The following is a 16905-nucleotide window of genomic DNA, read 5'->3' as shown; positions in this document are numbered from 1 at the left end:
CTACACCAGCATGTTGATTTTCCAACAAGAGGAGACAACATTCTGGACCTGGTCTATACTACACAAAGGAGCATACAAAGCCACCCCCCTCCCCCACATTGGACTTTCTGACCATATCACTGTTATGCTAATGCCCGCATACAGACAAAGAGTGAAAGCAAACAAACCAGCAGGTAAAAGTGTGGCCTGAGGGAGCCTCTGATGCTCTTCAAGACTGCTTTGACACATCAGACTGGGAAATGTTTAAGCAGGCAGCCACTTACAACAATCAGACAGACATAGAGGAGTATACAGACACTGTAACCTCTTACATCACAAAGTGCATTGATGATGTGACCCACACAAAAGACATCATCACTCGGGCTAACTGGAAGCCATGGCTGACAGGGGATGTCCTCAGGCTGCTGAGGGCCAGAGACAAAGCCTACAGAGCTGGGGATGAAGCTAGCATGAGAACAGCGAGAGCCAACCTGTCCCGTGGCATCAAGGAAGCAAAAAAGGAATACACTCGCAAGATAACCACCCACTTTTTAAAGACAGCAGGAACGCACAAAGCCTATGGCAGGGCATTCAGGCCATCACGGACTACAAGCCCGCGCCACAGAGCTGTGAGAGCAACATCCCTCTGCTCAACAATCTGAACCGCTTCTTTGCTCGCTGAAGCACAAAACAGCACTTGCCCACAGAAGACCCCTCCCCCTGCACACGAGCAGCCCCTGTGCCTCTCTGCCGACAGTGTGAAGAGGACACTTGCTGCTATCAACACCCGTAAGGCAGCAGGCCCAGACAACATCCCAGGTCGTGCGCTGAAGGACTGCGCTGAGGAGCTTAAGGATGTCTTCACAGACATCTTTAACACTTCCCTGAAGCAAGCCATCGTCCCATCATGTTTCAAAGCTGCCACCATCATACCTGTGCCGAAGAAAACTGCTCCATCCTGCTTCAATGACTACCGTCCCGTGGCACTGACACCCATCATCATGAACTGCTTTGAGCGGCTTGTCATGTCACACATCAAATCCATTCCCCCCCCCCACCCTGGACCCCTTCCAGTTTGCATACCGAGCCAAACGGTCCACAGAGGATGCAATCTGCTCTACCCTCCACCCAGCCCTCACCCACCTGGAAAAAAGAGACTCATATGTGAGATTGCTGTTTATAGACTTCAGTTCTGCATTCAACACCATAATACCACAACAACTCATCTGCAAACTTGACAAACTGGGACTCAGTACCTACCTCTGCAACTGGCTACTGGACTTCCTCTGTCAGAGGCCTCAAGTAGTACGTGTTGGCAACAATATCTCAAGCAGCATCACGCTCAGTCCGCTGCTCTTCACCCTGCTGACGCATGACTGCACTGCAACCTACAGCAACAACCACATAGTGAAATTTGCTGACGACAAAACTCTGGTGGGTCTCATCACCAAGGGCGACGAGACTCAATACAGGTTGGAGGTCGACCTTCTGACCACGTGGTGCAGGGACAACAACCTCCTGCTGAACGTCAGCAAGACCAAGGAGATTGTTGTTGAGTTCCGGAGAGGTCACACCCAACACCTGCCACTGACCATCGACGGTGCTGTGGTGGAGAGAGTGAGCAGCACCAAATTCCTGGGGGTGCACATCAGTGAAGACCTCTCCTGGACCACCAACACTGCATCACTGGCGAAGAAAGCTCAGCGCCGCCTGTACTTCCTGCGGAAACTCAGGCGAGCAAGTGCTCCACCAGCCATCATGACCACATTCTACCGAGGCACCATTGAGAGCATCCTCTCCAGCTGTATCGCTGTGTGGGGCGGAAGCTGCACTGAATACAACAGGAAAGCCCTGCAGCGCATAGTGAACACAGCTGGAAGGATTATTGGTGCTTCACTCCCCTCCCTGAAGGACATTTACACCTCCCACCTCACCCGTAAGGCGACCACAATTGTGAGTGATGCAAGTCACCCCGCTCACAATTTGTTTGATCTACTGCCCTCTGGGAAGAGGTACAGAAGCCTGCGCTCCCGCACCACCAGACTCACCAACAGCTTCATACACCAGGCTTATAGGATGCTGAACTCTCTCCCCCCTCCACCCTCAGCTACATAACATCCTGGACTTTTGGACCCACAATGGCTGCCTTGCACTACTCCACTTGCACTACTCCACTTGTACACTTGCACACTTTGCAACTTGTTGTTGTTGTTGCTGTTGTTGTTGCTGTTGTCCTGAACACTTTTGAACACACTTCTGCTGCTCTTACATAACTTGCACCACTATGCCACTTGCATACTTAGGTCAAACAAAACTACCTCAGCCATTTATTGGCCTGACTTTTGCACTATTATATTGACTGTCTACTGTATGCACAATTGCACAATTTCAACCAAATTTTGTTGCTCTTATTTCTTCATTGTATGTGCCTTCTTATTTTTACTTTTTAGATATTGTTTACTTGAATGTTATGTTTGTCTGTGGACCTAATTGGTAAAATATGTCTTGTCTCCACCGTGGGATAGTAGGAAACGCAATTTCGATCTCTTTGTATGTCTTGACGTGAAGAAATTGACAATAAAGCAGACTTTGACTTGACTTTGACTTTGATTTGACTGAATCTTTGTAATAGAGCGGGAGGTCGCATCTTGTCTAGCTTGTCGTGCCAGCAGTCTACTCGCCCTGTCCCCAAATTCATAAACGTTATGACTTGATTTCAAAAGAAGACGTGTAGCCTCATCAATGGATAAAAGGTTAAATTCAGATTGTAGCCTTAAACGGTCCTTGTAAAGTTCTGGGTTTGGGGACTGGGTGTATTTTGAGTCGATGTTAAGTATTTGTTGGGAAATATCAGATCATTTGGATTTTTTTTACTTTTGTCATTTGTGAGGAGTATGCTATAATTTGCCCACATATATATACTTTCAGCGTTTTCCAAATTGTTGCATATGAGACCTCAGGGGTGGTATTTGTCTCTAGGAAGAATTGAATTTGGTTGGAGATGACTTCTACAAAATGGTTGTCTGCTAAGAGGAGAGGGTTGAGTCTCCATGTTCTATTAGAGGGCGGACGGTTGGGGATGTTAAGATTAAGTAAGATGGCACTATGGTCAGAGATGACAATACTACTATATGAAATAGTCTTAACTTTAGGCAACAGTCTTATTATCAACCAGGAAATAGTCAATGCGGGTGTAGGTATGGTGTACATTAGAGAAAAAGGAGTAGGCTCTGGCTTGGAGAAACTGAAACCTCCAGACATCTGTGAGGCCACACTGAGTCATGAAGTCCTTAATGACTCCAGAGGATCTAGAGGGATTTGGGGAGTTATTAGAGGACCTATCCAGAGTCACATCTAGTACTAGATTAAAATATCCTCCTATCAAGAGAAAACTATTGCTTAAATGAGGAATAGTGGAAAATAATTTCTGAAAGAAATTACTGTCATCAGAGTTGGGAGAGTATATATTGACTAAAATCACAGGATTGGCAAAGAGTTGTCCAACTACAATGATGTATCGTTCATTAGGATCACTAATTATTTCATCACGATTAACGTGTTAAACCTGACACCCCTAATCACAAGCTAATAATACTTTGTTAGAATATCTAGAATTAGGGGTGCACCGATCCGATATTAGAAGCGGATATCGGCCCCCGATATTGACAAAATAGCTGGATCGGAGATTGGAAAAATAAGCAGATCCACACACACACACACACAAACATACGGAGCCCGTGAGGTGACATAAAAAAAAAAATACTGAGAAAAGGTATGTACTTGGGACAAACATTGACTAGGTTTGCGAGATCTTGAGTTTGTTTTGCGAGATCTCGAGTTTCTTTTGCGAGATATTGACTTTCTTTTGCGAGAGATTGAGTTTGTTTTGCGAGATCTCGAGTTTCTTTTGCGAGATATTGACTTTCTTTTGCAAGATCTCGAGTTTGTTTTGCGAGATCTCGCAAATCCATCAATGCAGAACCACAAACGTTCTGGAGAGCTTCAGTCACTGAAATTACGTTGCAGTGTCTTGTTTTGCCAGCATGCGGCGAACAAGAGCAAAACTAACGGGCTTCGCGCGTAAATGTAGGCCAGGCTGCAGTGTCATTGTCGGCGAAATCACTGAAAGAGACGCAACGGGAGCAACAGCACCGGCCCGGTCTGGAGGGGTGGGGGGGGGGGGGGGGTGCAGAAAAATAAATAATCAAATAAACGCTTTCTGTGGTGATTCTGCATTAAGTGTGCATTCATCGATGTGTCTCCCTTACAGTACCAGCTTAAAGCGTTGTTGCTTGTTGTTTCTTGCAGTTTCCCTATTGGCTGATAACGATTTATTTTTAAAAATGTAGCAAAAGTTAGGCTCGTGGGGAGAAGTAGGCTACGTTAGACGTGACCTGTCAAGATGTGAGATTGAGAGATTCTGTTCTCGGTAGCGTAGCCAGAAATGTTCAAATGGGTGGCCATACAAACATTAATCATAGGCATGTTATATTTATGTGGAATTTATTGAAGGCATTTGATCATAGCTGACAAATTACGCAAAAAAAATTCCAACTGGAGCAAAACAATGCATGAATGTAGCTTCGGTGCGTCACATGAAACACAATTGATTGACCATATTGGGCAACTTCAAAGCCTCATCATAGGCATGTTACATTCATGACATGAAAAGTGGAACTTATTGTACAAAAATGACACATTATGCTGTCGGCTAAACATTTTAAACTTGCGCAGAACTGCATGAACCCAGCATCGGTGCGTTGCATAAATTAAAATACAAATTGAAGCAACAGCTTGACCATCGGACAATCCTACTGCAAAGCCTTTTCATAGGCATGCAGCGTTTATGACATAAAAAGTGCAATATGAACGCATTTCATCACACCTGACAATTACGGAGCTGCCGGCTGTAGCCTATGCGATTTTACTGATTCTTGAACTATCAGCGCAGTGTTGACTTGCACGTCTTTTTTAGATGGTGAACGTAAACGAAGGAAAGCCTAATTGGACGGGCAAGACTGACAAGTAGACAGGCCTGGCCGTGGCTACGCGTATGCTTGGTAGGCAAAACTAGTGGGAAAATGGCTGTAAACAAATTTGGTAGCCAGAAAAAAGAACATAAACAGAGGATAGAAAATACAAAAAAGGAGGGAGAGAATGCAAAGAAGGTAGGCCTATGGTTCTTGGCTTCACATTCGGGCAATAGACGAGTTCGAGGATACGGTAGGACAATGATGACATTAAAGCCTGTGTTGCAGGTTAAACACCACTGTTGATTAATGGGTACATAAAGCACTCAATATATGTATATCATTTTAAAAATGTCTCCAAATGGTGTTAAATGCCAGTTTTTGTTGTTTTTAGCATTAGCGGGTTTTTTGTACGCAATTCGGTGATGACGTTGACTTTGGGGACTACTTGATCTGCGCTTCATTCATTTCAATGCATTTCAATGGACATCGCGGTTACACTTTCAACATAAAGTTTGTATATTTACACTTCGAATTTCGTCACAGCATTTATATCACAGCTACCCTATGATCTACCAATGGTAATAACGGTGCCTGATATCAATTTAGTATTTTTTCTGAATTTCGGGAGGTCTCGTTTTGGAGGGTATGTTTTACATGCATTCCTATGGGAAACGGTCGCGGTTACACTTCCAACATAAAGTTTGTATATATACACTTCGAATTTCGTTACAGCATTTATATGACAACGACCCTATGGTCTAACAAAGATAACAATGTCTTCCGATTTTAGTTTAATGCAATTTTCTGAATTTGAGAGGCCTCGTTATGAGGCTACATAATGCACCTATTCAGTTCAATGTATTATGCTTAACATTACGACACTTTTTTTGTTACTGTCAGTGAACAGCACCGAATGAAAGTCAACATGTTCTTTATATCTAGTGATAGTGATCATGTCGTTAGTTCAGATAAGTAGGCTACCGGGCAAACTTAGTCAGAAGATCAGAATATGAAGCATCATGATAGCTAGCTGGGCTAACTTTTTAGTCCCACCTGTGAGCCACCCCAGTTAGATAACTTAGCTTCTAGCCGCCGCCGATTAGGCTGGTCGTGTCTTCAGCATGAATATTTTCGATAACTACTGCTCGTGATTGATTGCCATTGACATCGTCAGGGTAGTGGTCTGTAGTAGAGGCCTGTAGTAGAGGCCTGCGCGGGACAGATTTTCCAGTCCCGCGCCCGCCCGCTCCCGCAGTGTTCAGTCCCGCTCCCGCCCGCTCCCGCAAAGAATTATGATTTTCAGTCCCGCTCCCGCCCGCAACTGTAATACATTGTCCCGCTCCCGCCCGCAATTCCCGCATGATTCCGACGTTCACCTACTGCTCAAGACAGTTATTGACATTGGTTTGAGGAATTAAACACGCTGCGCTAAGCTGAGCGCATCACTGACGGATCCTTCTCCAAAGTGCATGAAGCGCCTTCGGTGGCACCAGCTGCTTAGGTTTCACAGCAATACCCAGCAAACCTACCAATTTAATCTACAGTGATATTAAGAATAATACATTCTTTATATGCTTCATTACGTTTACATAAGAAATAAAAATATAAGAAGTGATGTTATAATTTTAAACACCGCATAATGCCCTGCCCCCTCGAGCATTTGAGCATAGCCAGCTCACATTACAATTGATTTAGGCTTAAATGCAAACAAGTGAAATGGAGAAAATATTAGCCTACCTTTTCTGAATCCAGAATATTGAAAATATAACATAATCTTAATTATTATTACATCTGCATTATTACATCTGCAAATCTACATTCAAAAATGTTTATTAATAGATAGGCTACCAAATATAATATCCAGCACATTGTGTTATATATATGATATACATTGACCAATAGGTAATTTATGATTTTATTTTACATTTTAAAACACTTTTTTAATTCGCGGGACTGCCGCTTATCACTGCTCCCGCCCGCACCCGCGCTGTGCGCTCTCCCTCCCGCCCGCTCCCGCAAGGAGCTTTCAATATTTGTCCCGCGTCGCACTGCTTTGCGTTGGGTCCCGCGAGTCCCGCGGGACTCCCGCGGGAGTGCAGGGCTCTAGTCTGTAGTCTCCCCAAGGTGACGTAATGCAATGCATTGTGGGGGAAAGGAGAATCACTTCAAATGCTGTGAAATAGTACCTGCTTTTTCGTATTATATTCCGTTTTGTGATACCCAACAACATCAAATACAATGGATAACAGTTTAAATGTTTATTATCAACAAGCAAATTGTGCAAATTCGTTGGAAAATGAACCCTGCAACACAGCCTTTAATACAGTAGCCCGCTGTGGCATGGTCGCTTGCAATTGTATGGTTCATCTATATTATTTTAACTAATTGATCTGAATTGGTTGATGTTTCTCCTGGTAGCCTATGCTCGCCTGTGCTGCGTGCTTATACCTAGACCATAATGGCTGTTGCGGTCGTGGCCGTGTTGCTCCCCGGCACAGAATAACGTAGAACCGGCCCTGTCTAAAATCAAAAGACTATTACTGTGTGTGTGCCGGTAACGTTAACTTCTGGTCTTGACTCACTGCAGAATGCAGCGGCTTGTTCACTGCACTGGAGAATACAGCTAAACAAGTTAAAGAAAGGGAAACGAAACTTTTTAACTTATTTTTAAAGCCTCTAAAATCAAATTGACTATTGAAATCGAGGTTTAGGATGGAGTGATGTGTAGGAGCGATGACGCCCCCGCCCCCCCTCGGCTTTTTTCACAAATCGCACCCTGACTAGGTTGGCTTGTCAGTCAGTGTGGAACGCAACCTCAGACCAACGCAGATGCCAAAATAAGGAACTGCAACCTAATTCCAGTGGCTAAAGCTCTCCGGAACATTTCTAGTAGTTCTCATAATGCATTGATGGATTTGCGAGACTCGCAAAAAAAGAAAAGAAACTCGAGATCTCGCAAAAAGAAAGTCAATATCTCGCGAAAGAACCTCGAGATCTCGCAAAAGAAAGTCAAGATCTCGCAAAAGAAACTCGAGATCTCGCAAAACAAACTCAATATCTTGCAAAAGAAAGTCAAGATCTCGCAAAAGAAACTCGAGATCTCGCAAAACAAACTCAAGATCTCGCAAACCTAGTCAGTGTTTGTCCCAAGTACATACCTTTTCTCAGTTTTTTTTGTTTTTTTTAACCTTCGTTTTTTTTTTTTTCATGTCACCTCACGAGCTCCATACAAACACACACACACACAGAGACACACAGAGACACACCATTCAAGTTCATGTTTGAGATTCCAGTTTTAAATTCCAGGCGTCTTTACTGCTCTGAACATGACCTACTAGGCAAAGCACATTCAAATAATATATTGTATAATATATGGTATCGACAATTCAGAAAGATAAACAGCTTGCAATCATATACAAGTAGTATAAGTATAAGTATATATACTCTTTTGATCCCGTGAGGGAAATTTGGTCTCAAATTTGGTTTCATTTTTCCCAATCCGTGAATCATTGAAACACACTCAGCACACAGTGATCACACAGTGAGGTGAAGCACACACTAATCCCGGTGCTGTGAGCTGCCTGCAACAACAGCGGCACTCGGGGAGCAGTGAGAGGTTAGGTGCCTTGCTCAAGGGCACTTCAGCCGTGCCTACTGGTCGGCAACCCTCCGGTTACAAGTCCGAAGCACTAACCAGCAGGCCACGGCTGCCCCAATATAATATATTTTTGTGCATGATATCTTTTTGTAATATTTTTCTTCTGACAGAAAAGTTCAACTGTAGGACAAGTAGAAACAATGATGTATATTGTTGCTGACGGATGAATTTGTTATATTGTGGAAGCATTTTGGGCATATCTGAACCCATACAGCACCATTTTATGATCCCTAAAAAATAAAAAATAAAAATGTTTTCCTCTTCAGGTTTGATAATCCAGCAGCGGTCAGCCCTACACCAACCAGACAGCTGACGTTCAACTATCTTCTACCAGTCAATGCGTGGCTCTTACTAAATCCATCTGAGCTCTGTTGTGATTGGACCATGGGTACCATTCCATTGGTTGAGACACTGTTGGACACCCGTAACCTTGCAACCGCAGCCTTCTATTCTCTTGTTGGGGTTCTAGCCTGTCAGAGTCTCCGAGATGCACACAGCTCAGGAAAAACAGTTATAATGGTGAGATTACACCTTGGTATTGTTGGATGTGTACATGATGAGGCTGCAACTAATATTCATCTTAAGGCGAGACACTACATGTGAATAGGGTACAATTTTTAACTAGCAGATATCACTATGAAACTTCCCCAGTTGATTATTTACATTAATATGAGAAAAAAATGTATTACAAATTTTCTGTAATTTAATGTTTACATATGCAAATTAGGCATTATCTAATTAAATATGCGCTCATTTTCGTACATATTAAAGCACAAAATCTGAGCCAGGTTCAAAATTATGATTTCATTGTGTTCACAAATTAGATGGGGGGGAAAATTACAGAGTGTTTTATGGATATCTGCTTTTGTTATCATGTAAATCAGAATATGCTGTCAATAGCTGTAAAAAAATAGATTTTTGCCAGGAAGTTTTTAGTTATGAAATGTCATATTAATCAGGCAAGGAAAATATATTAACAAACCCCTCTGTAAAAATCTTCTAAATATAGTTTGGCATAAGTCTAGAAAGTCTGGTGTATGTAAGTGCTTTTGAAGTGGAGATTTCGTGCTCAGAGTGGGAGAGGAAACTCGTTTTGAGAAAACAGCCTTGAAACACAGCCAATGAGATTACGTTCTCAGCCTAGACTCGCCTTTGAACTTTCGCGATTAGTTGCTGAAACAAAGGAAGTGTCCATATTTGGATCACACAGTGGCATGCAAGGAAAACAGCTTTACAACGGTACTACACATGATATATTTTGGATCACAGTCGTGGCAGTGCATGTAGAATGCTACCTTTTGGTGAATTTAGGAGAAATATACTAGCCTGACTTTGCAGAGAGTCTGGCCTAGATCCATTGGCAAACGTTTATTTCCGGGTGGGAGGTAGTGTTAATTTCGTCAGACGAGACTAGGCCTGCACAATTCGGGGAAAAATGAATCACAATTTTTTAGCTTAGAATTGATATCACGATTCTCTGCCACGATTTCCCCCCTCACTAAGTGTAATATTTGTTGCACACATAAACCATGACCAAACAAAACAATTTGGCAGTACCAAACATAGATTTTGTCACCTATAGCACATTGTGCATTGCTACAAGCCTGTAAACAGAGGCTTCGATGAATAAAGAAAATACTGGCCATTTAAGTACAGAAGGCTACCAAAAATAGTACATTGCACATTGAACTAAATATGGTCCTGATACAGGCTCTATCTGAACTTGAACATATCTTTACATAACTAAAACATGTCAATCAACATACTGCAGCTACAGCTTCAGTCTCTAGAGAAATGGAGCTTGTCAATTGTCAATTTAAGTGCAGTATCAAAAACAGAATGATTTCTTAGCACACTCTTGAACTGCTTGCTTTTTAGAGAATTAACATTCAACTCGCCATTCAGTTCGGTTTGAGTGGTTGGCTGATTCACTAGGCTACTCAATGTATTTTTAGCCATGTAGTTCGGTAGAGAGACGTTTGAGTAAATTAGCGTTTGCGATTGACAACGTGATTAACCATGTGTACTAACTTTGCTAAGTTAACTTAAATGCATCAATTTTGAATAAAACTGTCTAGGCTACACCGCGACAGTTGTAGTCTGCATGACAAGTCCTTGCACAAGCGGTGCAGGGCGGGCTGAAGCCAACCTGTTTGACGGAGGGCAGTGCAGGGAGAGAATGCGTGCTCTTATCTCTACAATGAAAGAATGCATCTAATCTATATTTTAAATAAGAAATCACTGCGTGCTGCTATGGAAAAAATAAGTCAATATATTTGAGATATTGTGAGTAACGCAGTAATGGACGAGTTATTCAGCCTAACTGCAACTAATTACTGAAATTTGAATTGTAGGCAATGCACTAAATTACAGTAGCGTGTAACTTTGTAATTCATAACCCCCAACACTGCTAGTAGGCTACCTGGGTTTTAATCAACATCAACTTTGTTTATTTCCTGTCGCAGTTTGATGATGCTGCAGCCTCGAAGGCTTTCGAACTACCGTACTCACTCCACCAGTGAAATACGTGACTGAAAGGCGCTTTGTCATTGGCTGAGGATGAAGCCCTGAACTTTGTGAAAGAAGGGAGAGCATTGCAGCGCTTGGAAGTGCTTTTAAGGCTCACAGAAAAAAGTAGTAGGGTTTGTGATGCAGTCGACTCATAAAATTAAATGAGAATCGAAGTCATTTAAAAATTAAATCGCGCAAAGGGGTGAATCGAGATCGCGATTTTATAACAATATATCGTGCATGACTAAGACGAGACGATGATGAGACTGCACTAATGTCCTGAAACACTGACTAAGACTCTCTTAAGATGCATTATTGTTGATGAAAAAAGACGAGACTAAAATGTTTTGCATGAAACAAAAACTAAGATAAAATCTCTCGTCTACAAAATGAGAAGACAGAATATCTAGCTGTTACATTTTCAAAATATTCTGAATGAGTTCATGCGCAGCAGCTTTCCTGTAGGTTAGTTTATGTGCTGTTGCTGCAACCCTGTGGTAACCCCAGGTTAGCTAAGATGAAAAGTTTGGGGAATGTGTTGCGTTTGGGCGCATATCACCATCTAGCGTGGCGGAGTAAAACATTAATACTTTTAATTAATACGTTTCTCCAACTTTTTCAGACAAAGAACCACTTAACTATTAAAAAAGAAACGCAAGGAAACGAAAGATTAGACCTACTTCAACTGTATATTAACCTACACAATAGGCCTACTCACTGATACAAAAGGTTTTTCAACTGATTATGATACCTTTAGATGTACTTAATAACATATTAAAAATCTAGTAAAATCTGACCCCAGTAAAGGGGTCATTTTCAAGATGGCGTCCAAGATGGCCACCAGAATTTAATCAGATTTAGAGGTCACTGATTCATATATGTCACACTAAAGTATCAGTTTATCATTTTCAAAGACTTGTCATTTTCAAGATGGCATCCAAGATGGCCACCAGAAGCTAATTTTGGCTATGAAGCATTATTCAGCCTAGGAAAGTGTTTTTCATGTTTAATCAGATTTAGCGGTCACTGAGTCATATATGTCACACTAAAGTATCAGTTCATCGTTTTCAAAGACTTGTCATTTTTAAGATGGCGTCCAAGATGGCCACCAGAGGCTAATTTTGGCTATATCTGAAGCATTATTCAGCCTAGGAAAGTGTTTTTCATGTTTTATCAGATTAAGAGGTCACTGATGACTCTTCATCTCCACCTTTTTTAGTGTTCTTATAGTAGGACCTGAGGATGCATGATGTTTTCTCTCTCAGTGTCACCATGCCTTCAAAACCTTTCCCTTCTGTGAAACATATGTCATTCCCGTACCGCTCCCTCAGTTTAGCTTTCAGATACTGATTACCGAATGGAATGGAATCAACCTCAATCAAATACTCTTTCATGTTAGATCCAAGTACAGAGACGGTCAACTGTTCTTAATTGTGTGCATTTCTGCAAGACACTCCGCTGTTCGTGTAGAAGATATGGATTACCTTGCACAGCTGCCTGTGGAACGTGTCAAAATGAACAATGTGACAATCCACACAAGTTCCTTTCAGAGGAGTCAGAGGATGATGAATAATGATATAATAATTACAGTGCATAAAAATGCACTGTACTGTTCTTCCTAGGCAACTTCTTATTATTATTACAGTGCATGAAAATGCACTGTACTGTTCTTCCTAGGCATTTTCTTCTTATTGCATTGCATGTAAATGCAATGGACTATTATCGCTGTTCTTCTTATTATTCTTCTTCCGACCAAATTCAACGTTTAATGCGACTGAAACCGCTGAACCGTCTGACCTCATTCAAAGACTCCTACAAAGCTCTTGTAACGGACAATCGTAGAATGTATTCATATTTGTGAACTTTATACTTTTTGAGATATTTACGATAAAAGAGCAATAAAATCCCATAGACTTAACATTGACCGCCGTGGCGGCAACTTTTAGCATTATGACGTGACAGCTGCACCTGAAGGCAATCAACAGCTGGTCCGCTGCAATCTTTCTATCACTGGAGCTGTGAACGTGAATCTTCTGAACGTTTTGACCTGCCGTGATACTTTACTTGCTCGTAAAACTCTCCTCCAGAGGCACATTTCTCTAACTACAGACAAGGTAAGTGGTCCGATTTTTGGTATTTGACTTATTTATGTCGTCAAACATTATGTTATGTAGCATTCTACTATAGGCCTAGGCTATGTATGAAATGATAGGTCACAAGTAGCCAAACTCGGTAGTTCTAACGTTTGGGGAATAGTTAACGTTAGCACTTATAGGCCTACTATCCGTTGATATTTATTATGTAAGGAAAGTTATGAAACCCACCTAATCAACGTTAATAAGTCGTCACTTTAAATTGACCGGTTAGCTGTAGGTTTCGATAACGTTAGCTAACGACATTCAAACCTAACGTCGCTCCCAGCTGAGCAGTGACGTTAACGTTACATTTGCTCACTAACCAGTAGCGTTTTAACTAGCGTTATACTATCTGGCTCTTGATAACCTGTGGAAAGGGACCTGATGAAAACCTTACTGTTTGGAAACGGACCATATGACCAAAGTATTGTTAAAACACACTACAGAAGTTGAGGTATAACGTTTGTGCTGTCAACATAGCTACAGAGTATGTTTACTTGGCCTAGGCTACTCATTTCTGCATTATTCTGGCCTATAAATTAAAGCTTCCCAGTTGTTGTAGGCTACATCCTAAAGTAGGCCTACATCGTAATCTGTAGAACAAATGTGGATAACAGACCTAGCAAGCTGTAAGATATAGTGTAGTTGGTTATCAAGATGCTTAATATCAGAATGGTCCATCCTTAAGACTCAGTTTATGATTATCAACAACAGCAACAACACACCCTTTGCCTACAAAGTGTTCTAAGCTGTTTACTTTAAACTGTTTGGCTGTCAACTATCCTTAAACAGAAATTAATAAAACACAAAATGTTGCTTTGTTTGCAGTGAAATACTATAGGCTAGTATATTTAACTACCATTACAGATTTATGGTGCAACAACCTCACTTAAATATCTAAGTTGTATTGAACAATTGTACACATTCCATGTTTTTGGTATAACTCTAACTTGTTTGCTTTTGTCTTTTAGGGACCAGACCAGTGTGGTGATGACCGTGTAATACATTATGTGTGTGCCTGTCTGTGTGCACATCCTGCCAACCATACATCGCTGACATTAACACTAACATTAATTCCTAAAAAACATGTGACCATATCTCAACATATCTGCACATACTTTTGAACTATAGACGTAGATCTGAGATCTACACTGAGACATTCTGAGTATTATATTGTTGCAGGAGGACTATGCCGACAACTATATGAAGCATGCATACATTTGAATCATGTGCTGTGACATCTGTGAAACTTAGCTGTGCTGTTAGACCTCTGTTTTTAGACCTGAGCTGTGCTGTGTGAAAATTAAGATTCTAACCTAAGTTCTGTCTAAAACTGATCATCTGAAGGGCTGAATCTTGTTCTTCAGTCTATATCACCATCAAAAGTGACCTATTTATTACACTTAACTGAGACCTCTAGCTCTTGCTGCCATTTCAGAATTACCACTGATAAATAGATCTGTCTTAGGATAATATGATTGGCATTATCAAGTTCTGTATATATATATACACACACACAACTGTGTTTTTTTTTTTTTTTTACTTCAAGCTTACATTGGTTGTTAAGTGTTTATTAGTGTATTCTGAGTATCATTCTGCTGTAGGCTATTAAAACAAAGAATGTTGATCAATATTGAATTAACAATTTATTTGTACTGACTGTCATATACTCTAAGCTAACATCTAATCAAGTAGGCCTAAATGGTTTTCAAGAATACTGGACACGTCTATGTAATCTGAATAATCATACTGTAAGTAATTTAATGTTATACACGGCAGCTTTTTTGCATTTACATGCAATGGTAATTCCCTGGATTTGCATTTTCTAGTTCTTCTTCTTCTAACGCAGTTAATGCAGCTTCAACCGTTTAACGTAGAAACTTCATTCAAACTATGTTACGTAGGTCTTACTTAGGACATGTGGGCTATGTATTTTTCATCTTTGTAACTTTTATACTTTTTAAACTATTAATTAAAAACTACTCAAAATTTTCCCATAGACTTAACATGGGCTGATGACATCACAATAGAGCCGTTAAGCAATTAGAATCCTATGGCAGGTGTTCGGGCCACCTGTTTCAACTGCCAGTCTCAGGCTTTAAGCATACAAACTGGCCCTATTAAGACTACACATCCTGTTCAACTGCTTCCTCTGCCAAAAACTGTTTCAAAATAAAAGTCCTCACTACAATATTTCACTGTTAAACAATTTAACCCTTTAAACTACTGAACTTTTTAACTGTTCAACCATTGTAACTGTTACTTGTCATCAACTATGACTCCTACCCACTGTAGCTAGTTAACATGATTAGCATGTTAGCATTGTTAGCATTTTTAACAAAACTGCTAAAAATGATTAGCTAAGTAACATGGTTAGCATGTTAGCATGCTAGTTAGTACAGTTAGCATAACTGTTAAAAATGATTAGCTAAGTTAGCTAAGTAACATAGTTAGCATGCTAACATGTTAGCAAGCTAATTAACATTTTTAACAAAACTGCTAAAAATGATTAGCTAAGTTAGCTAAGTAACATGGTTAGCATAGTTAGCATGTTAGTTAGCATTTTTAGCAAAACTATAAACATGGTTAACATAGTTAGCATGCTAACATGCTAGTTAGCATAGTTAGCATAACTATTAAAAATGATTAGCTAAGTTAGCTAAGTAACATAGTTAGCATGTTAGTATGCTAGTTAGAATAGTTAGCATAACTACTAAAAATAAAATCATTAGCTAAGTTAACTAAGTTAAGTAACTTGGTTAACATTATTATCTTTGATAACATAGTTAGCATAGCTGCTAACAAACATTAGAGCCATTCCAACTGTCAGTTATCGTCAATTATCTACCTAAATAATTTAACCATTTAAATTATCCACCTATTTAACCGTTCAATCATTCCAACTATATTAAACCTTATCTACCAAGCAAATCATTTAACTATATAAACTATCCACCTATTTAACTGTTCAGTCATTCCAACTATATTAAACCTCATCTACCTAGCAACCAATATAGTTTGTTTTTACTCTGTATGATATTTTACATCATATTTTTTGCATTTTCATGCACTGTATTTCCTTCAGGAAATGCTTTTCTAGTTATTCCGCTTACCACTTTTTCCGTACGCTATTTCTCTTGAACAGTTTAACTTAGAAACTTCATTCAAACTATGTAACGTAGGTATTCAAACGGACAAAGCTGCTATGTCTTTTATACTTTTTAAACTATTAAAGAAAAACTTTTTAAAAATCCCCATAGACTTAACATTGCCGATTGTGACATCATAATACGGCCGTTAAGCAATTAGAATCCTATGGCAGGTGTTCAGGCCACCTGCAGCCTCAGGCTTTAAGCATACAATCTGGGTCAATTAAGACTACACATCCTATTCAACTGTTTCCTCTGCCCAAAACTGTTTCAAAATAAAAGTCCTCACTACAATAATCCACTGTTAAACAATGTAACCCATTAAACTACTGAACTTTTTACATTCAACTTTTAAACGGTCTACTTTTAAACTATCATTAAACTATCTATCTATTAAACTAGCTGTCAGCAACTTTTAAACTATCTACATTCAACTTTTAAACTTTTAAACTATATACATTCACTAGCTGTCTATCAACAACTTTTAACTTGTCATCAAC

General features: G+C 40.3%; 1 protein-coding gene across 2 annotated transcripts in view; it reads left to right on the top strand.

Moving 5' to 3' along the window:
- Window positions 1-16905, top strand: part of tmtc3 (transmembrane O-mannosyltransferase targeting cadherins 3) — an 83341-nt gene that overhangs the window by 26945 nt on the left and 39491 nt on the right. For both annotated transcript variants that reach the window (XM_076302623.1, XM_076302625.1), the window contains one exon: window positions 8877-9129. In XM_076302623.1, the coding sequence (XP_076158738.1) occupies window positions 8877-9129 (253 nt within the window). The remainder of the gene's footprint in view (window positions 1-8876; window positions 9130-16905) is intronic.

Source organism: Alosa pseudoharengus, unplaced genomic scaffold (assembly GCF_046254945.1).
Source record: "Alosa pseudoharengus isolate Yale_2024_CS ecotype anadromous, Long Island Sound unplaced genomic scaffold, YU_APseudo_1.1 YU_APseudo_1.1_scf_10, whole genome shotgun sequence".
NCBI lineage: Eukaryota > Metazoa > Chordata > Actinopteri > Clupeiformes > Clupeidae > Alosa > Alosa pseudoharengus.
The sequence above is the reverse complement of the archived record's forward strand: the minus strand, read 5'-3'. Positions and strand labels throughout refer to the sequence as shown.